Source organism: Scleropages formosus, chromosome 10 (genome assembly GCF_900964775.1).
Source record: "Scleropages formosus chromosome 10, fSclFor1.1, whole genome shotgun sequence".
NCBI lineage: Eukaryota > Metazoa > Chordata > Actinopteri > Osteoglossiformes > Osteoglossidae > Scleropages > Scleropages formosus.
Genome location: NC_041815.1, coordinates 116,509 through 138,241, shown reverse-complemented (window position 1 = coordinate 138,241; position 21,733 = coordinate 116,509). Strand labels below are relative to the sequence as shown.

The window sequence follows — 21,733 nt, the reverse complement described above, 5'->3', positions numbered from 1 at the left end:
GAAATCAGCTCCAGCGTGTAGTGACTTGTCACTGGACTCAGAAATGCTTACACATTTACCGGAACACGATAAACTTTATGGTCATGTGGACTTTGAACATTTCAGATATTTGCCATGTGTGGTGGCACAGGGAGTTTGGCTGGGTCCTGCTCTCTGGTGGGTCTGGGGTTTGAGTCTAGCTTGGGGTACCTTGTGGTGGACTGGTGTCCTGTCATGGGTGTGTTGTCTCCCCCTCCAGCCTTGTGCCCTCTGTTGCTGGCTTAGGCTCCGGTTCACTGCATCCCTGCTTGGGACAAGTGGTTTCAGTCACTGTGTGTGAGATTGTTTCCATGTTATGTTTTCTTTTTTTTTTTTTTTTAAACATAACTCTTTATAACAGTTCAGCAGCAGAAGGAATTCAGAGTCTAGTTTGTGCGGTTTAAATGCAACGGTGGCTGTTTTCCGTGTTTAAGAAGCACATTATGAGACAATTTGCCTTTAGTTCCAAGAGCAGAACTGCTTTATTGAACTTAACACATCGCACTGCGCGGGGAGTGGGAGCCACGCGCGTGCGGAGCGGATCATCATGGAAACCGGCTATTCACAGTCCGCCGCGAAGCACGATGAAGCTCACACAGTTCCTTCTCAGATATTACTTGCCAGGTACTGAAACTCCTTTAGCTGAGTAAATACCGGTCATACACGATGATAGTGTGTTGAATCATAGTGATTGTGAGTGAACGGTCTGCTCCGCTAGTCCTTAACAAAGTGTCGTCTAGTTAACGGCTAGTTAATGTCGAGTTATCGTGTGCTCATGTTCGTCTGCCCTTGTTGATATAGCGAAACATGGCTCCGGTATAATAAGTAACAAACTAATTGCTTTTTCCAGACTTAATTTCAGGAGTTGCAGGTTCACCCGACTGTTGGTTCTCATGAAAATTATCATGTTATTGTCAAATAAACATTTGTTCACAGGAATTATGCTGGAATATAAAAAAGGAGGGGAGCTGAAAACCAAGTCCATAGACTTCCTGGACCTGCTGTTGCCAAAGCAAGTCTTTGTAGGAATAGTAGTAATAATTAACACCTACATACCGAGTATGAACTCAGATCACTGAACTCTTGGATGTAGTGAACCCGTAGTCAGGACACAGGAGTTCCTTGAAGTCAGAGAGCTAAAAAGTAGCCCATCGTGCGACAGCGGAGGTGAAGTCAACAGCGCGAACATCACCGGCTGCCCCGTACAGGGATCGAACCCACGACCTTGGTATTATTAGCACCACGCTCTAACCAACTGAGCTAACCGGACACAAGAATGATTGCTTTTTCAAAGCCTTTTTTTTTTAAAATAAAGTTTCCCTTGGCGGTAAAGAGTCGCAAAACACATGAATGGACTGGGAAGTGGATTTCAGTATGCACCGGTAAAAATCTTTGAGGATAACCAAGGTGCAATTGCTCTTTCCAAAAACCCTGTTTGTCGACAAAGATATAAACATGTTGGCGTTAGGGATCACTTTATTCGATCAGCAATCAGTGACGGTAAAATAACAACTGAGTACTGTCCAATAACAGAAATGGTTGCAGATATGATGACTAAACCAATGACAAAGTATAAGAAAGAAAAGTTTTAAAGCTTTATGTCTGGGACATAAATGTCATTGAGACAGGGATGTAACTGTGTGTTTATATTGCAAATAGGCCTGTAGAGAGTGAGAGCAAGTGGGGGTGTTGGAAGTTCTGTGTGCTCTCTTCTTGGTGACATATTGATCACATGACCTTTGTACGTGATGTATTCTGATGAAGTACGTATGTAAATAAATGTTCTTCTCTTCCGGTTTAAGGAAACCCATGGTGTGAGAGTGTACTTTACTTCCGTTAGTGGTAATTAATTTACCGTTTCTCTAACGCGTAGATGGCTGCCCTAGCGCTTCGGTTTACTGCAACCCTGCTTGGGACAAGCAGTTTCAGTCACTGTGTCTGTGTGAGCTCTTTCCCCTGTCATAGGTTGTTTTTTTTTTTTTTTTTAACATAACTTCAGCAGCAGAAGGGATTCAGAGTCTAGTTTGCGCGGTTTAAACGCGCCAGTGGCTGTTTACCGTGTTTAACAAGCACATTATGAGACAGTTCACGCTTGGTTCCAAGAGCAGAACCGACGCTCATGGAACCGGGAGCGGGAGCCGCGTGCGCGCGCAGCGGGTCGTCATGGAAACCGTCTGTTTACGGTCCTCCGCGGAACATGATGAAGCTCAAACGGTTCCTTCTCAGATATTACCCGCCAGGTACTGAAACACCTTTAGCCGAGTAAATACCGTTCGTACACGATGATCGTGTGTTGAATCAGGGATTGTGAGTGAATGGTCCGCTCCGCTAGTCCTTAACAAAGTCAGTGTGTTCTAGGTAACGGCTAGTTAACAGATACTAGTGAACGTCTAGTTTACGTGTGCTGATGTTCGTCTGCCCTTGTTGATATAGCGAAATAGGTCCGGGATAATAAATCACAGACTATTCTCTTTTTCCAGACTTACTTAAGGAGTTGTCGGTTCACCCGACGGTTCTCATGAATATAATAATAATTATCAAGTTATTGTCAAATAAACATGATTTGTTCACAGGAATCATGCTGGAATATGAGAAAGGAGGAGAGCTGAAAACCAAGTCCATAGACCTCCTGGACCTGTCGCCTGAGTAAGTCTTTAAAGGAATAATAATAATAATAATAATAATAATAATAATAATAATACATACATACATACATACAAACGGAGCATGCAGTACTCAGTATTGAAACCGCAGTAGGTGAATTCTAGCTGTTTATGGGCTACTTGTAATCATATATTTACATCACTTTGTACAAGCTGTCAGGTAGACAAATGAAAATTGTTGATGGCCATATTTATATAGCGTTTTGTATAAGATATAACGAATAATGAATAGGAATGATGAATGAATGAGTTCATGTTTCTTACATACACATTTTCACATACATTTTCTGAAACCACTTGTCCCATACAGTTGTGTTTCTGTGAAATATAAATAACAATATGAAAGGAGCCAGTCAGGGATGCAAGCTTATTTGGATAATAATAATAATAATAATAATAATAATAATAATAATAAATGTATGTATTCATGTGCAATCAACAAGGTTGATTCATCACAACATATCACATCTTCCAGATCGTCTCATTGTTTTTCCAGAATTTCCTGATTAAAGCCGAGAACGTAAACGACACAAGCAATAAAATTCATGCCACAAGTGGAGGCAGATACACACAATCACAAAGAACGTGGGTGAAGAAGCAGGGATCCGGTTCCATTTAATTGGCTGCAGTTCTTCATCTGAACCACAGGGGGAGCCAAAGAGCGCATTTTGTTAACGGCCAAAGTCTGGTCGTTACAAACAAAGTTCAATCCAAGGCTCCTACCATATTTTACGACGGCACATTGAGTAGCACTGCTATCTCAGAGCGCCTGGGTGGTGCGAGAAAACGGGGGTTCGATCCCTCCTCAGTTTGTGTGGAGTTTGCATGTTCTCCCTTTGTCTGTGTGGGTTTCCTCCCAGAGTCCAAAGACATGCTCTTCAGGTTCCCCCTATAGTGAGTGTCTTTCACTGATGCATGCATCAGTAACCCCTTGTAAGTAGTGTTTCTAGCAGTGTAGTTACCTCAGTGAATAAGGTGTGGGCTAATAACACTATGTAGTACTTGCTGTAAGTTGCTTTGGACAAAAACATCTGCTAAGTGAATAAATGTAACATTCATATGGATAATGGTATTTTTAAGGTCATTTTAAGTTAAAGTAGTTAAAATAGGAGTACAGGTTATCACGGTGGGCAGAACTAGATTACTAGTTTTAGTTGTAGTGTAAATGTAGAGTTTTTAGCGTTTGAGCGGTAAGATCATGTCTTATTATTGTGTCATGTTTACATACAGTTATAAGTGAAGTGTATTAAATATAAATCACTACCACTATTCTTTTTTCTTTTTCCTTTTCATGGAAATAGCACATGCACATTATTGATGTTGAGAGATAATGAGTTTGGAACATGGATATGACGTCACTTTGGCTAGTTATGAATGAATGAATGAATGAATGAATGAATGAAACTTTAAGGCCAGAGCGAAATTCACTTTGGTTGGAGCAGCATACATTGTAAAACATATATACACGCATACAACATACATGTATCCACGTACATATATGAAGCAACCAGGCAGGTATTTAGATAAATTAATAGGCAGACAGATTTAGAAATGCAAGAAAGGGAGGAGTGGAATGAAGTGAGGTGTGTAGGGTATAAAGGGACACAGAGAGAGGTAATACATCAAGAGGTAGTTTATCCTCCTAGGAGAGTGAGAACAATCTGATGGCTGCTGGTAGAAATGACCTCAGGTGGAGCTCCATGGAGCACCACAAGTGGACCTCTGTTTGACCAAGGTGGCCTTCAGAGAGTGAGAGTCATTGTCCATGATGGACCTGGGTTTATTCAAGAGTCTGTGTTTGAATGACCCCCACCAGGGAGTCCAGCTTCATCTCCAGCTGTCATGGCAACAGGCTGGCTGGAGACAGACATGTAAGTAGTGGACCCAAGTGCGGGTAGTTTTATTCATTTGTCTGGGTTCGTAGGGCAAGACAGATTCGAAGGTCAGGTACAGGCGAAGGTCTACGAGGTACAAACGTCACTTTCCAGGCAAGGCGATATGTCGTGGTTGAGGAAAACAGGCTGGGGTCAAAAACCAGGAACAAGAGAAGCAGGGCAAGACAAGACCGCTAATACGGGAAAACCACCAGGGTGATTGCAAGAATCCGCATCATGGTGTGGACACAGAGCTCCTTATATCCCGGGAGTCATCAATTAGCCACAGGTGTTGCCACTCTACTTGTTCCCAGGGGCATGACACCAGCCTTATATTAGGATGTTTCTCAATTTCTTGGAAATGTTTTGTATAATACAAAATAAAAAGGTTGGTCATTGAATTAATTGGGAAAACAAAGATGAACCAACTGTAGGACTTGTAACAGTAATAAGTTCACGTAGACCAACGCAAAACCAACATCCAGCCACACAGAAATATGTGTGCAGATTTGTGGACCAAAATACTCCATAATCCTTTTTTCATTGATTTTATGCACAGCACAGGGTTGCAACAGCATACAGACAGACAGTACAGCATGAAAAAGCAAAGATATCCGTATACACAGAGTGAGGGCTCAGGGTCAGAAGGTTACAATTCATCACAGGTATGATCATGTAGCACTTTCTAATAAATAACTTCCAGGAGGGTGTTAATAAAGTGGTGTATAATGGCATATGGTGTATAATAGTATATTGTTTATAATGCTGAAATCATGGCCCTGGAGTTGTTTGTTATAACAAGCTGTTTATCAGTATCTGTTAATTCTATTCATAATCTATTCTCCTTTTCTAAGGCAGCAATGAAGTGACAGAGTTGTACATATTTTTAGAAGTATGTATTCGATAGGTCGAAATTATTTTTTATAAGGTTGAAGTTTACCAGATACTGATACAGCACCTCTTTAGAGAGTCATTTCACCGATTTGACGAATAGTAGGGGGGAGATCTGAATGCATAATTTATAATATGGATAACACACAGTACTAGTATGCTGTTAAAAACTTTTTAAAATTTCTCTTTGCCACTTAAAATTTTGTTGCCATATTGTTCAAATTTACAGATTACATGTTAAGATATTTAAATATGCAGTAAAAACTGGACGTTCGAACAATGGTCCTAAATGGAATGGTTGTAGCATTTATATTTCATAAGAGCTATTCTTTTTAATTTCACAGTCTACTCCATTCTAATCTGATATGAAAGTTTTTCACATCATTAGTTGGAATTATGTGAGATGGGAACCACAAATATGTACCAACATACCAGCTGCTTAAAAGGTCTTTGAAACACTTGAATAACAGTCGAAACATTTGAGACCTGTGGCTGTAGAAAGATCTTGACAAAGATTAAAGTGATTTATTGTAACAGTTGCTAATGAATATTAATCGCTTAACATTCAAAACTGAAATGCTGAAAATGTAGTACACATGATTGTGCCTTCATTCAGCTTTCCGTCCTGAGTGATGCAATGTTGTCTTCATTTTCTTCCTATTGTAGTTATAGTGTAAATTGGTCTATATCGGTAACAATCTCTTCAACATTGTTAAGCAACACACTGTTTTACTGTTTCTCAGGGGTAAAGTGAACATAACTAATGATTGCTCATTATAAATTAGTCTGTTCCTATCCATCCCTGTTAATGTTCTTCTTTTTTAGTATAATAGACTTTTTAGATCTATTCTTTGGAATTGGAAAGCACTCAGAATCTCTTTAAAGAATCATAAATGGCAACTGGGAGTCTCTAAGCAGTTTTCATCACTGCACTTCAGACCTGCTCTGTATGGCTCACTGACTCTTGCCTTCTGCATTTACACTTTCATGCACTGGAAGAGCTGAGCCACTTTATCCGGAGGCACGGACTGGTGCACTGCATTTTGCGACCATAATAAAAACCATTTAGTGGTTCATTTTGTGAGGATGTTGACACAGAATTCTGTGAAAGTGTGACTGAAGGAGGGCTGCAACAGGGAGATTGTTATGTATTAAGAAGGTTACTTAAAGTCATTGCAAACATCCATGTACAAAAACACAAAAATGCATAAGGTTAAAGCTGCTTTTTTGACTTGGAAGTTGCAGGTTCAGATTCTGCCTCTTGTTATACCCTTGAGCAAGGTTCTTATGCCAAATTGTTCCAATAAAAATTACCAAGCTGTATAAACTGATAAATCAGTGTAAACGGCTTAACGTTGTAAGTCGCTTTGAGGAAAGAAACTAGATGAATAATTGCACATAAGACAAAAACACTTGACATGGATTCATACAAGGAACAATCCCACATAATCCTTTAGGTAAGTTCACCAAAACTGAAACAATGGATAACCAGCCACTAGTATGTGTAAAAATATCCTGCCAGCTACCAAGTGTTGCAATAAATCCCCTCAACACATTCAGCTACAACCAACAAGCAACTGTCTAACCAAGCTGAGCCAGTTTACAACACTAAGCCTCTCCAAGACAGTTCAAATTAATTAACATTGTTCTGTTGATTCATTGCAGTACAGTTAATATTTTCAAAATGTATTCATATTAAACAAACAACAATACATTTCATGAAATAAATAGAATGTCACAAAAGCTTTATTTTCCCCCTGCTATTAATAACATGACTTTGTTAAACAGCCATAGTATAAACAAAGGAATTCCCTTTCCGTTCAAGTCCTGTTTACATTCCAGGGGGTATTTCATTACAAGGTTAAGTCCACCTATAGTTTACTGACCTTTTGGGAATTACTTGTACAAAATGATTTACGCATAAATCATATTTTACTTTTTCATTCACAATGTTGCAATTTTTATTCAGCAATTACACTGTTGAACACTTAATTTCCATTTAGTTCTTTCCGGTCTTTTAATACTACTTGTGGTTGTACTTAAGTGCAGAGCAAGCTGTTCCATCACACATTTAGTACCAGCGTAAACTGCGAGTACACCTGGGCAACCTGGGTAATACTTATACTGGACTTACTGGTTAGATATCTGTTTACATTGTTATTGACTTGCTGAGCACCTGTTTCATCGTGCTGGTGCAATGAGAATTCATGCAAGAACTCCAGGCAGCTCAGGCAGAAGAACCAGGCTCATGTCGTTCTGTATTACCATGGAACCACTTAGAAGGGGAGATAGTAATAAAGCCAAGATCAAATAAAGACAAAATAAGCTTGTCAGCAAAACTGGACAGTATAATTAGTGCAGGAAAATACGACTTAGTTCTGGCAGATTTTTCTCTCTACTGCAGAGGTCCTACGTCACATAATTCATCCATCATATTACTGTATTGTACTTTTGTCAGTGTTTTCTGCTCAGTGAATTGCTGCTCAAGATTAGGATTCATTGGAAACTTTGATCAAAAGTGTTTCCTGAGAAATAACCATGCTTAATTAGTAAGTGTAGTTGACATTAAATGTTTATTTGGATGTTACTAAAATCCCCTAGTCTATTTAGTGGTTCACTCCCAACAGCCAGTGTCCTGTCACCCCTTGTTGTGATTGGTCGCAGGATCCCAGCACCTTAGTTATGTCTGACCACAGTGCTGCTGTTCATCTTTCTAGGACCGACACTGAGAAACTGGTCGCAGTGATAAGGGAGACGGAACCGCTCATCACAGAATCCCGTACAGCTCAGCTCAAGCAACTCATTTGCAGACTGCAGGAGAAGCTGAGCCAACAGGATGATGGCAGGTTCTACCTGTTCAAGGTGAACAGGTCTTAAGATCTTAAGCTGTTGGTATGAACCAAGGGTTATTCATTGCTGGTGTTTTTTTTTTTTTTTTTTTTTTTTTGGTAACGCAAAGGACAAGTTTACATTAAAAAATGGGCCTCTGTTCTGGCAGCTGTTTGAAATGCACTGCAGTTCTTTTGTGGTGTTCTCACTGTAGCAGTAGTGGAGAATACAGTGCTAATTTAAACTGTTTGTGGTGCATGTGGTCAACATGATAAGCAGGATAGTAAGAAAGAGAACTGACTTATGAGCTGAAGGGTGGAGCTCCATTAGAGACTTTGTTGTTGTAACCTTACCGTATTTAAATTGCTCCAGAAAAATGATTTAAAATTGACATAAATTGATATAAATGGATAAAAAAAAATTTTGGACATAAGTATAATAGCACTTCCTGCAATAAGAATCATACTCCTTCAAAATACTAATGTTTTTTTACATCACAAATCTTTTTAGGAGGCTTTCTGAAGCTTCTCAATATATAAAAACCAAAGTGATAGGTCTTATGAAAAAAAAAACTATTTTATGAGCCTCATCAAAATAACTTGAAAAGATTATAATTTCTTGCATCAAATTCTTCAGGATTTCCTAGCAGACTGTTCTTTAATGTTGACTACAGTGTTTATCTTGAAAATATTGCTGCTTTTATTTTTTCTTTCTCCAGCTTCTCTGTTTCTCTTTCTTTTGCTTTTGTTTGGTTTTTTCCTTTTTCCAGCTTTTTGTTTTATTCACACACTTTGTTTCAACTTGTTTGATAAAACCATGGTATGGTCAAAATATGATGTCAAATCCCCTTTGCAGTGTGCAGTATAATTAGTCAATACAAATAAGACTGCTTGCCAAAATATAATAAAAAACTACATAAATGCACAATCTAAACTTCTCATTTATAAGTATAATAGGTTGAGTGTGTTTTGTGCTCTGCAGTGAGGCCCACAGCTAAAAAACTGCAGTGTACAGTTTGTAGTCTCGCCACCAGCAGTGTGATACGTGGTGTTGGGTCCAGTATCCGGACATATCTTAATTTTAATCCCCTCCAGTGTAAATACAACACTAAAAATCCTTTTTTAGGGAAAGTTTGTTCCTTTGACTGCAGTACAGTAGTGATGCCAATAGGCTTCATAGGCTAACAATGATGTTAAATACACGTATAAATACACTCAAACAATAAAAAATACAACACCCTCTGCCCTCGGCTACAGGAGTTAGCCCAGTGCTGGAAAAGCAGCTACTACAGGAAAAGAGTAAACAAAAGAATTTTAGTGGCATTAAATACCTTGATTTGTCTGCACAAAAAGTCATTGTATTTGCTGGTGGGGAGAGGATTGTGGCCTACTTGCTGTACCATGACACAGCTGTAGAGAGCAGCAGGGGACCACAACACAGAATCCTCAACACAGACAGACCTGATCTGGCATAGTACAAACACAGTAAAGTGCAAGGCTTACGCTGCTTTTCTTCACCATTTTGTCTCTCTGGCAGACACTGCAGGCCCATATCCTGCCACTGACAAATGTCGCCTTCAACAAGTCGGGGTCAAGGTCAGTGTATTTGCCGCGTGCAGTGTTTGGGTTTCATGTGTGAATGACAGCTGAGGAGTGTATTTACCGTGGTGCCCATCTGCATGCAGATTCATCACTGGCAGCTATGACAGGACGTGTAGGATATGGGACACCATTTCAGGGGAGGAACTGCAAACTCTGGAGGGCCACAAGAATGTAGTCTACGCTGTCGCCTTCAACAACCCTTACGGGTACAGTGTTTGTGTGATTTACCCAACAGTTTACCAGGGCCCCCACAGAGTCTGTTGCCAGCAGCCCCTTGTTTAACCTACTTTGATTATGCCTACTACTGATGTGCTTATACTGGTTTGTCCTTTTGAGGACTTTGTCCTCATCCCTGGTTCCGACATGATGTGGAGCTCGAAGATACACTCAGCACGGTATTATTGTTGTCTTGTTTACTTCACTCAATCCAGAGACAAGGTGGCTACGGGATCGTTTGACAAGACCTGCAAGCTCTGGTGTGCAGAAACAGGCAAATGTTTCCACACGTACCGTGGACACACTGCAGAAATCGTACGTGTTTGACACCGGCCTTGTGAAAGACTGTATTGACATACAGTCTAATTTACTGGAGGTCAAATCCTGTTTTTACCTGGTAATGCAGTATATCTTAGCAGTAATCTGTTTCTTGTTTGTTTGATGTTCAGCGCTACAGTGTGGTTGGAATCATTTTGCACTTGTTTTACAGTAAGGATGGTATTTTAGTCGTGTTGGGTCACGGGGTGCATCACACTTTATTTGTGTGGTGTATTTGGGCACAGTTTTCTGTGTTTTACATTGATGCAACTGATACTGTTGAGCAGGTGTGTCTTGCCTTTAACCCGCAAAGCACTGTGATGGCAACAGGAAGCATGGACACCACAGCAAAACTCTGGAACATTGAAACAGGAATGGAAATGGCCATGCTAGAAGTAAGTATTTCACAGTGTATGGCACCATCTGTCACATCTGTCCATCCACTCACCTGGCCAAAGAACTGAAACAGGAAGTTACATGCAAATGTACTTTAAAGTTAAAAGGCAAAAAGTTGCCTGAAAAGGAATAAAAATTTTTTTTGCTAATTTCTCTCCTAAACAAAGCTACAGCCAACACTGAGGCACCCTGGTTCTCAGTTGTAAGAACTTCTGTAAGTCAACATTGTCCAGTTCCTGTCCAACTGGGGGTGAGGACACTCAGGACACACCTCACTCACTCGATAGCTGCACGTCCAGGGCAGGGTTGAGATGGCCTGGAGCTTATCTTGTAAGCACGTGGCACTATGCAAGTTTGGGTATGCCTTGGATAGGATACTGGCACATGCACACTGTTTCACCCACACACAGCTGGCAATTTAGAGTTAACTTGAAACATGTGGACTGTGTGAGGAAATTCACGTGAACACAGGGAGAACATGGAAACTCCTCAGAGGCTGAAGAGGGACTGACCCCATCACTGATCACACAGTCCAGGCACTGTGAAGCCCCTGGCTACACACCGTGCCACTGGAGGATGCACCTGCTTCAATTATTCCTGCCAGCATGACGAGCAGTAATGCCCAGTAGTTAATAACTTCTCTGGTTCGATATTTAATAATTGCCCCACTGATCTTCCCTTTCCTTAGGGCCATTCATCTGAAGTCGTCACTCTGTCATTCAACACAGATGGGAACCAGCTGGTCACCGGTTCTTTTGACCACACAGCATCTCTGTGGGATGTGGTGTCAGGAAGGTGAGTCGAATGCCACAGGGTGGCCCTTTCTGGATCTGTCCCTCTGCGCTTGCAGGATGGCAACTATGGGTTTCTTTGTTTTCAGGCGTGTGCACATGCTGATTGGACACACAGCAGAAATCAGCAGCGTGCAGTTCAACTGGGATTGTTCACTCATCGCCACCGGATCCATAGACAAGACCTGCAAAGTGAGCCGTCTTTGCTGTGACATTGGCACATATACCGCTACAGCGGTCTGTGCTGTCAACAACAACAATAATAATACAATTTTAACTGTTTTACTATGGGAATCACACCTGGTGTATTACTTATGGTTTGGGATTTACTGTCAAATAAGCATCTAATAATAATGAGAAAAAAACTGAAAAAGGGGATAGTTAGCAGTTTAATATTTCTAGATTACAATTTTTTGCCAGTTTAATGTAATATATTTACCTGACACTTTTCTCTAAAGCACCTTACAATTATCTACCCATTTATACAGCTGAATAATTTTGGGTATGTTGCTTAAGGGTACTAATCCTGATTTGGTACTTAAACCTGTAACCTTTGGGTCCAATGACAGCAGCTCTAACCACATACCGCTACCCCCATCTCACAACTGTGCCGTCATATAAATGAAAAAGATGTTTTTATTTACATGAACATAAGAGATCCAGATCTGATGTCTATTAAATCTGGCAGTTGTTTAATTTTACAGTAGGCAGGCTGTAGGTGAGTCATCATGGCCGCATGCTGCAATGTCATCAATAGGTGTGGGACATGCGGAACATGAAGTGTATGGCCACACTGGGAGGTCACCAGGCTGAGGTGCTGGACGTGTGTTTCAATTACACAGGCCAGCTCATTGCCACAGCCTCTGCTGACGGTAGGCTCCCGCCAGGACGTTTGGCACACAACTGACCTACTGCTGTCCATCTTACTAGAGCTACAAAGACATTCACCCAGTGAATGTGTGGTATCAGGCTGCGTTGCTGTATGAATGCACCTGGGGTAAAAGAGCAGAGCATTAATACAGCATGGTGGTCCGGGATAACAGACCATGCTGTGATCAGAGAAGACAGTGTGAAATGAGTAAATCCATGATAATGCTGTGGTGTTTAATTTGTGTGTGATCAGTCTGGAGATTTGGAGCAATGTGCCTCTGACTGAAGACTGGAGTGCAGTTGTGACTCCACGAACACAAACCCCACGGTTAATTGACTGCTTGCAGCCAAATAGTGAAGTTTAAGAATAGAACATGTCCGTGATATAAGACTGTCAGAATATAGCTGTCTGCTTTCCCGCAGGAACAGCTCGGGTGTACAGTGCAGCCACGGGCCTCTGCATTGCCCGCCTAGAGGGACACGATGGAGAGATCTCCAAGGTAAGCCCCAGCTCCTGACACACCGAGCCTCCACATGTGTCAGCGTGAGAGTTTTTGGTCAGTGCTAACCAGATTGCATCAGATGCAGTGAAAACAAAGCCTCTTGCTGTTCAGCCTTGCAGAAATAAGCAACCTGCCAAGGACAGGTGTCCTGGCCATGGGGTGCTCCTGTACCTCTGCCCATTTCATGTCATCGATATTGGCACTTGCTCTACTGTACTCTGCCAGTGATCCATAAATAGGCATTTTATATTTAGAAGCCTTGTTTTATGTCTGTTTCGCGTTTGCGCATGTTGGCCAAATGCTTGCGTTAGACCATGGGACGTAGAAGGACGAAAGAATCCCAATTTGGATGTGTCGGGACTACAAGTCACAGCCACATGACAACGGTCACCAAAGCATAACGAATACAATGATTAGGGCCTACATCACTGATGTGTCTTCTAACAGTAGAGCCGCCATGTCCTGCTTCATTTAAGGCTAGTGGCACTGGTTCCTTTCCCCATTCTGCTCCTTCACTCTCACCACTGTGTTTTTTCACTGTCATCCCTTCTCTGAATGTTTCCATCCTCTGTCTGGAGGACCGCCGTCGTTTTAAATTTGAACACATCTGCAGCCATCAACAGGTTCAATAAAACAACGTGATTTTTATGACAGTGCAAAGGATACTGCATTAACATTTAATATCAACAAGTGGATTAAAATCCTTCAGGCTAAATTATGAAAAATGCCTGTTCTAATCTTGCCATGAAACAGAGTGGAGGAAGTTGTCAAGATGGAAAAAACAGTCCATCACTTGGGAAAGCAAGCAGTGTCATTAGCAGTGGTCTGTAAGACAAAGACATAGCCCTAATTCAGGGTTCCAGGCTCAGATCCTGGCAAGTGACATGTCTGCTAGTTTCATCACCCAGGTGTTGTTTCTAAAGAACCAAATGATCTGGACTGCTGATGCGAAGTCATTTTCCCCAATAAATACAAATAATTGAAATTAATAAACTTAATAAATATGGTAGCATTAACCAGTTTAAAGCGATCAGTGTAGTTCTGGTCACACGCAGTCGCTGAGCAATTCATGTGATTTTATAGATCATAAAAATATTTTAAAAATGTATGTTAAATGACAATATGACACAATGTGAGTCAACGAAGGACTGATGCTGAGTTATGTTTTTTTGATGCACTGTCTTAAAGCAATGAAATTGTAGTGTGACGAGTATTTCACACTTACAATAGGGAGAGCTGGTAGTGTAGGGTTAGTGCTGTTGCCTTTAGACCCAGTAGTTACAGGTTTAAATGTTGCCTCCAGTTGTAGTATCCTTGAGCACTCCGCTTGCTCTAATTTACATCAGTAAAATTACCCAACTCTTTAAATGGGTGAATAATTGTAACAGTGGTGTCACTGGAGGGGTGCAGGGGGTGCGGAGCGCACCGGGTGACACCATCAGAGGGGGTGATTGTCATGCCGGGACAATGGAAGCTGGGGCGATGGTGAATAGGACCCAAGCACGGGTTCCATTTATTAACAACAAAAGCCAAGGAGCTAGACGAAGAGCCGTAGTCAGAGACAGACGTGGATCAGGCGATGAGCGTTCAGGTTTCTTGGGACAGACAAGACAAAAGGGAGACGGGGAACGTAGGACATATGCACAGCATCGGGGGCAGTTGTAATCTATAGGTCACTGGGTTTATCCACTGGAGCACCTTGAAGGGACCGATGTATCGAGGACTGAGCTTCTTGGAGGGTAGCCGCAGCTTGATGTCGTGGGTGGACAACCAGGGCGGGTGGACAACCTCTGCCCGGGAAGAAAGGAGAGGGTGCGGCACATTGGAATGGGGATAAACCCGTAGATGATTGGGACAGGGCTTTAAGCACGTACTCGGCCTAGGGCAGGAACTGGGACCACTGATGTTGTCGGTGGTAACAGTAGCCTCTCAGGAAACGGTCGATGTTCTGATCGAGCCGCTCCCCCTGGCCATTGTCCTCTGTGTGGTATCCCGATGTGAGACTCACTGATACCCCCAACTTGCACCAAAATGCCTTTCAGACTCTGGAAGTGAATTGGGGCCCCCGGTCTGACACGATGTCTTCTGGGAGACCATAGAGCCAGAAGACATGGTGGAACGGGGCTTCCGGAGCCTCCAAAGAAGTGGGAAGTCACAACAGGGGAATCAGGCGACACAATTTGGAGAAGTGGTCTACCAGGGTCAGGACAACAGTGTTACCATCTGAGGGGAGCAGATCCACCATTAAGTCCACCGCCATATAGGACCAGGGACGGGTTGGAACAGGAAGGGGCTCCAGCAGGCCTGCAGGCTTCTGGTTCAGAGTCCGTACCTGGGAACATACTTCACAGGCCTCTACGTACTCCTGTACGTCAGACAGGAGCAAAGGCCACCAGAAATGGCCTTGTAGAAGAGCTAGAGTCCTGCGGGTACCAGGGTACCCTATAACGAGGGACTCGGGGGTCTATTGCATCAGCGCCGATCGCATACTGACTGACATGTACTCCTCCTCCTTGTTCACTGGCCCGGGGTCGTTCTCTTGTGTGGCCTGGAGGTCCTGGAGGAACTGCCATTGTACGGGTGCAACTACACACCTCTCCAGGAGGACGGGCTCCGGCAGGTCAGTCAGCGAGTCCTTCTTGGGTATGCGAGACAAGGCAACGGCTTTGATGTTCTTGATACCTGGCCTGTAGAACACGATGAACCTGAAATGGGTAAAAAACAACGCCCACCTGGCCTGGCAAGAGTTCCGTTGATGTGCTGACTGCAAATACTCCAGGTTCCGATGGTCCATGAACACCAGGAATAGGTGCGCCGCCCCCTCCAGCCAGTGACGCCATTTCTCCAAGGCCAGCTTAATCTTGAGCAACTCTTGGTTGCTTATGTCATAATTACATTCACTTGGGGACAGCTTACAGAAAAAGTATGTTCAAGAGTGCAACTTTGGGGGAGTTCCATGCAGTTGGGACAACACCGGGACAACACCACCCCAACCCCGAGTATCAAGGTGTCCATCTCCATCAAAAATGGCAACGTGGGGTCGGGATGTCAGAGGATAGACATGGTTGTGAAATGCCCCTTGAGTTCCTGGAAGGCGCGTGTGGCTTGATCATTTTAGGCCAGACGGACCCCTTTACCTGAGGTTAGCGTCCGGAGGGTCGAGGCAATCCAGCTGAATCCCCCGATGAGGCACCTGTAGAAATTAGAGAAACCCAGGAACCGCTGTAGGGCTTTACCAGTCTCGGGCCTGGACCTTCTTCGGGTCCATTGCCACCCCCTTGGCGCTTAACAGGAACCCAAGGAAAGAGACCTGAGGCTGATGGAATAAACACTTCTCCCCTTTGACGTAGAGGCAGTTGTCCAACAGCCACATTAGTACCTGTCCACCTGTTGTACATGTTACTCCATAGAGCGTGAGTATATTAGTATGTCGTCAAGATAGACCAGAACACGGTGGTTGACCAGGTCTCCCAACATGTGGTAAGCAAAGGCTTGAAACACAGACAGCGCATTAGATAGACCGAACAGCATGACCATGTATTCGTAGTGTCTCAGGGAGGTGCTAAACGCGGGCTTCCATTCATCTCCCTCCCTGATCCGGATGAGGTTGTATGCACTCCGCAAGTCAAGTTTTGTAAACACCTAAGTCCCATGAACCTGTTCTAGAGCTGTGGTGATCAGCAGCAAGGGATGGGGATATTTGATGGTGATTGGTGAATCCCCGGAAATTGATGATACATGGATGCAGGCCCCTGTCCTTTTTCTCAATGAAAAAACCCAGCCGAGGCGAGAGACGTGGAGGGTTGGATGATCCCCAAGACCAACGCCTCGGTGACATACTCCTGCATCCCCTGCTGCTCGGGTAGGGCCAAAGGGTATATCCTACCTCTAGGGAGCGTCGTGCCCAGCAGGAGATCTATTGCGCAGTCCCAGGGCCGGTGAGGGGGCAAGACTGCGGCCTTGCTTTTGCTGAAGACCTCTGCAAGGTCTTGATACTCCCACGGGACCTTAATCTGCTGAGCCGTTTCAGGGCTCTCGTTGGAGATGGCCCGACAGACAGGGAGTCAGACAGGATTTGGTGCACTATGGACCCCCCCTCCACTAGCTCGCCAAGCTCCATGCGAACACTGGGTCGTGTCAGGTCAGCCAAGTAAACCCTAGGATGACAGGGAAGTCCGGGGATCGTATGAGGAAAAACACTATCTCCTCCTTCTGGCAAGCACCAACATGCAAGCTCAATGGTTCGGTCTGTGCCTCGACCACCCCAGATACCAGCAGCTGCCTGTCTAGCATGCTGAGCCATAGTGTTGTGTTACATCCCAGTATGGCATGGGAGCACGCAAATGTCAAGTCCATAAAACAGCCCACAGCCCTAGAATCAGTGGTTAACAGTCAATGGTTAACGGTCTGCAGCTCGACCACCCCAGAGCCCAGCAGCTGCCCGTCTAGCGTGCTGACCTGTAGCGTTACGTTACATCCCAGTATCGGTGTGGCATGGGAGCATGCAAATGTCGAGTCCATAATACAGCCTGCAGCCCTAGAATCACAGTTAACGGTGCCAGTAGTCCTGTCCTGCGGAGGAGACCAGATCTACATGCCGCCAATGCGCGTGTAGATCTAGTCTCCTCCCCAGGACAGGACTACTGGCACCGTTTACTGTGTGACAGGGCGACTGGAGCCACTAACCTTTGGTTCCTGATGGAAGTCCGTTGGTGGCAAAGGTTGAACCAGGCAGGAGGCGTGGAGATGTCCAGGGTCCCCGCAGTAGAGACACAGTCTGTCCTTGACTCTTGGCTGAAGACAACCATCCCTGCCCGAGCTGCATGGGCTCCAGTGAGTCAGGAGGGGTACTGAACATCGTGGGTGCTGCCCAGGACTCTGGGGCTCTCTCCCTGGTCAGGTTGTCGATAGCCTTGGTGGTCTTGGTAAACCTGTCCAAGGTCCATTCCTCCCCTCAGTAGGTGAGCTTGGCTTGGATCCGGGGGTTGAGACCGTTCCTGAAACTGGCCAGGAGCGTTGCCCTGTTCCACTCACTCTGTTCTGCAAGGGTATGGAATTCTAGGGAGTATGCTAACATCGAGCGGTTTCCTGGTTTGATCTGTAGCAGAAGGTCACGTGTTACGCGAGGTGGGCTGGTTATCAAAGACAGTCTTGAAATGTTGTTTGAATGCCTCATATGTAGTGAGAACATGGTTACTCCAGACTGCCGTGGCCCATTTCGGCACCAGACTCGTCAACAAGGATATCAGGTACTGAAGCTAATCTTGCTATCATCTGTCTGATATGTGTGCAGCAAGCTGGCAAACACCAGCTCGCAGTGGAGCAGGAGGCCTTGGCAGATGTCATACCTGTTCAGCATGGCAAGTCGAGGGTCCGCAGTGGGGATGGGTGGAGCCGGCGCTGATGTGATAGCTGAGGCTGCAGGGGGTGGAGCGGGAGTGGCGTCCTTGCTAACCACTTCCACAATGCCTTTTGTTTGAAGTGACAGGATGAGCCCCCGCAGGGTCTCGGAGTGCTGCTTCAGGGTCTGGTCATGGGAACTCAGCAGGGATGCCCTGTGCAGCAACTGCTGTTTGCAGACTATCCAGAACTGCTGGGTCTATTTGCGAGGCGGAACCTTCTGTCATGCCGGGATAACAGAAGCCGGGGCGATGGTGAATAGGACCCAAGCGCGGGTTCCGTTTATTAACAACAAAAGCCAAGGAGCAAGAACTATAGGCGGGGGCAGGCGTGGGTCAGGCAATTAGCATTTAGGGTTTCTTGGGATAGACAAGGGGCGTAGATGGTAAGACGAAGCGATGGTCGGTAGCCAGGCGATCATGAACAGTGAAGAGACAGGAATCATTATGCACACGGGAGTCGCGGTTGCTCGAGTGAGGTTCCGCAAGCATGCATGAAAGCTTGGTCCTTTTATCCCGTGCTGCCATGATAAGAGGCAGGTGCGGGCGAGGTGCATGTGACAGTGACACCAAAATGACAGTCTATAAAATTTTTGTGCAGTGTTTCAGCAGAAATGTATTATTTTATAAAAAATCTCACTGTAGTTAGTTACAAGAGCAAAACAATTTTCCGTAATAAAGGTCAGTTTACATGTATCAATATACCTACAAGGATAAAACTTTCCTCACTGACTTTTTGATCCTTCTAATGTGCTCCATTCAGAGCTCTCATTGTTACCCAATTAAAATGATGCTTCGAATCACAGGGTTTTAGCTATAATACTGTTGTAAATAAATATAATTTTGATGTAGTTCTTAAACATTTTTACTGCGAATTCTATTGTTTTCCTACTGAATTTTCACTTTAACCACATGAAACTATGTAAATGTCAATACATTTACGCTTCTCATTCAGTTATGTGGGGGAATTATGATTTACAGGTAACATCAATACAAAAAATATTACTGAGGATTCTGTATGGTCTGGTATGTGAGGGAGGTTCATGGGTGGGGGGGGGGGGTGACACTATGAGTTACCACACTGGGTGACACCAACCCTAGTAATGCCACTGAATTGTAAGTTGCTTTGGAGAAAAGTGTCAGCTAATTGACTAGTTGGTGAGTTCGTGTTAAATGATTGACCTTCATGAACTATCAAGACTAAATGCTAAAGGTGCAGTGTTTGCTCTAGAAGCCTTCTATTCTGCTGGACAGTTTCTCCAGGTTTATGCTACTACAATAGAGCTTATTTTTTACAACAGCCGAAGCCTTGATTCTAAAACGCAGTTAAAAAGCGGGTTCTTATTGGGTGAAAGTGAAGGCTGGAGCACTGAGCTGCTGTTCTGAAAAAATGGCTTGCCTTGTTGAAGCAGATTTCTAGGCAACTCTCCAAAATATTTTAGTTAAATTTATCCTTTGTTTAACTGGCCAGAATTGTACTGGATTCAGATATATATCCTTCCTGTCATTTCAGTCATTTGCACAGTCTCTCCAGTGCTTTAATGGAATGAAGTGTCCCTCCCTGCCTTATGTACATCCTTCTGTGGCAACTCTGCTTGTCTCTCTGCAGATCTGCTTCAACCCCAAGGGCAGTCACATCCTGACAGCCAGTGCAGACAAAACTGCAAGGCTGTGGGATGTGGCATCTGGCTCATGTCTGCAAGTTCTGGGAGGACACACCGACGAGATTTTCTCTTGCGCCTTCAATTACGAAAGTGACATCATTATCACAGGTACAACACATACCGTACCTGTAACCTGTGACGTTTGTACTGCTCAGTTTTGGAGTTTGTGAGAACTTGCATAACTAAATCATTTATGAGAGACGTATTAGTGTAAGTGGGGGCGCGGTGGCGCAGTGGTGCAGTGGGTTGGACCACAGTCCTGCTCTCCGGTGGGTCTGGGGTTTGAGTCCTGCTTGGGGTGCCTTGCGGTGGACTGGTGTCCCGTTCTGGGTGTATCCCCTCCCCCTCTGGCCTTACGCCCTGTGTTACCGGGTAGGCTCCGGTTCCCTGCGACCCCGTATGGGACGAGCGGTTCTGAAAGTGTGTGTGTGTGTGTAAGTCTCAGTAAGTTTGTCATTAAGTGTTCCTTCTCTCCAGGCAGTAAAGACAACACGTGCAAGATCTGGAGGATGCAGTGGAGGGATGATGTTGAGCAGTATTACCTCTAACAAAGGACACAATGCAGGAAAATATCCAGTATTATAAGCTGTGTTTTCCTCACCTTGGATTTTTTTTCTGTTTTTATGATATTGAAATAGGTCTCTTAACATTTCTGATGGTTTTATTTTTGCACATGAGCACTGCACTAGAATTACTAAATGTGTAATGTGTGTGTTTGTGTGTGTTAATTGCTAGTTCACTGGTTGCTCAACTTGGAAAAACAATTGGGATCAGAAGTCTGGAAATGATTTTGTTCATAACTCCAAGTTCACCGTTTCCCCAAATCACAGTTAATAAAAGCCAAACAATACTATAATCCTTTGCCTTACTGACAGGTTAGGTTTTATAAAACCTTGGATATAGGTGTTATGAGTTAGGAAATACTTTGTGAAATAGTTTATTAAATTTGAGCTAATTCAGAATTAAATGTCATTTGAAATGACTGAAAATAAATGCATTGTTTCCAAAGTCCATTTTCAATTCACATCATTGACTAATTCATCACATAAACATATGCAAAACAACTTGTTACTGATCCTCAACGCACATAATCATCAGATATGAGCTGTAAACAACTGTGGATGTGAGTTGTGTTTTATTGCCAGCAACAAACAGACATTTTAGAAAGTGGATAAGTGAATATGTGATTGAAAATGAATAAATCAACTGGGGAATGTTTGTAAAATGTGTACCTTAATTGTAACACAGGGAACCACTGTGTCAGGCACGGGCACTGAAGACGGGTGAGTAGAGGACCCAACCGCAGGTTGGTTTTATTCTAGCAATCAGGTTTGAAGGACAAGAAGAGATCCAGGTCAGGAACAGGCAAAGGTCTTTCTGGCCGTGAACGTCACAATGCAGGCAATACAAACTCAGTAGTCATAAAAACAGGCAAGGCACAAAGAGCACCACCACTGAGACTGCAAGGGCACAATGTGATTACAAGAATCCACATTGACGTGTGGGCACGGGGCTCCTTTTATCCTGGGTCTTCTTAATTGGCCGCAGGAGTTGCCGCTTTGCTTGTTCCCGGTGGCGTGACACAGTGTAGTTGATTGTATGGGAATGCAGGGTTAATATTGTTAGTCTTATACAGTTCTAGCAAACCGTAATTTTCCTTCACCCTCTCATTTCCAATAAGCACATACAATAAAATGCAA

At 43.7% G+C, this 21,733-nt stretch overlaps 1 protein-coding gene and 1 non-coding gene across 5 annotated transcripts; one reads left to right on the top strand and one right to left on the bottom strand.

Annotated features, from left to right (window-relative positions):
• The first annotated feature begins 581 nt into the window (after nt 1-581).
• daw1 (dynein assembly factor with WDR repeat domains 1) lies at nt 582-20,902 on the top strand. 4 transcript variants are annotated; one of them, XM_018732066.2, is made up of 13 exons: nt 582-642; nt 2,592-2,664; nt 8,164-8,308; nt 9,812-9,870; nt 9,960-10,082; nt 10,308-10,407; nt 10,698-10,805; nt 11,495-11,601; nt 11,687-11,789; nt 12,355-12,469; nt 12,891-12,967; nt 19,979-20,141; nt 20,511-20,902. In XM_018732066.2, the coding sequence occupies exons 1-13, from the start codon at nt 603-605 to the stop codon at nt 20,579-20,581; spliced, it is 1,284 nt and encodes a 427-aa protein (XP_018587582.1). In that variant the 5' UTR covers nt 582-602; the 3' UTR covers nt 20,582-20,902. The 4 variants fall into 4 exon arrangements, with proteins under 4 accessions (XP_018587582.1, XP_018587580.1, XP_018587579.1 ...); XM_018732064.2 differs by lacking the exon at nt 582-642 and adding an exon at nt 2,032-2,258 and having other exon boundaries at nt 12,897-12,967; XM_018732063.2 differs by lacking the exon at nt 582-642 and adding an exon at nt 2,032-2,258.
• trnai-aau (transfer RNA isoleucine (anticodon AAU)) lies at nt 1,215-1,288 on the bottom strand. The gene has a single exon. It is a non-coding gene; the product is annotated as a tRNA-Ile (tRNA).
• Nucleotides 20,903-21,733: the final 831 nt, after the last annotated feature.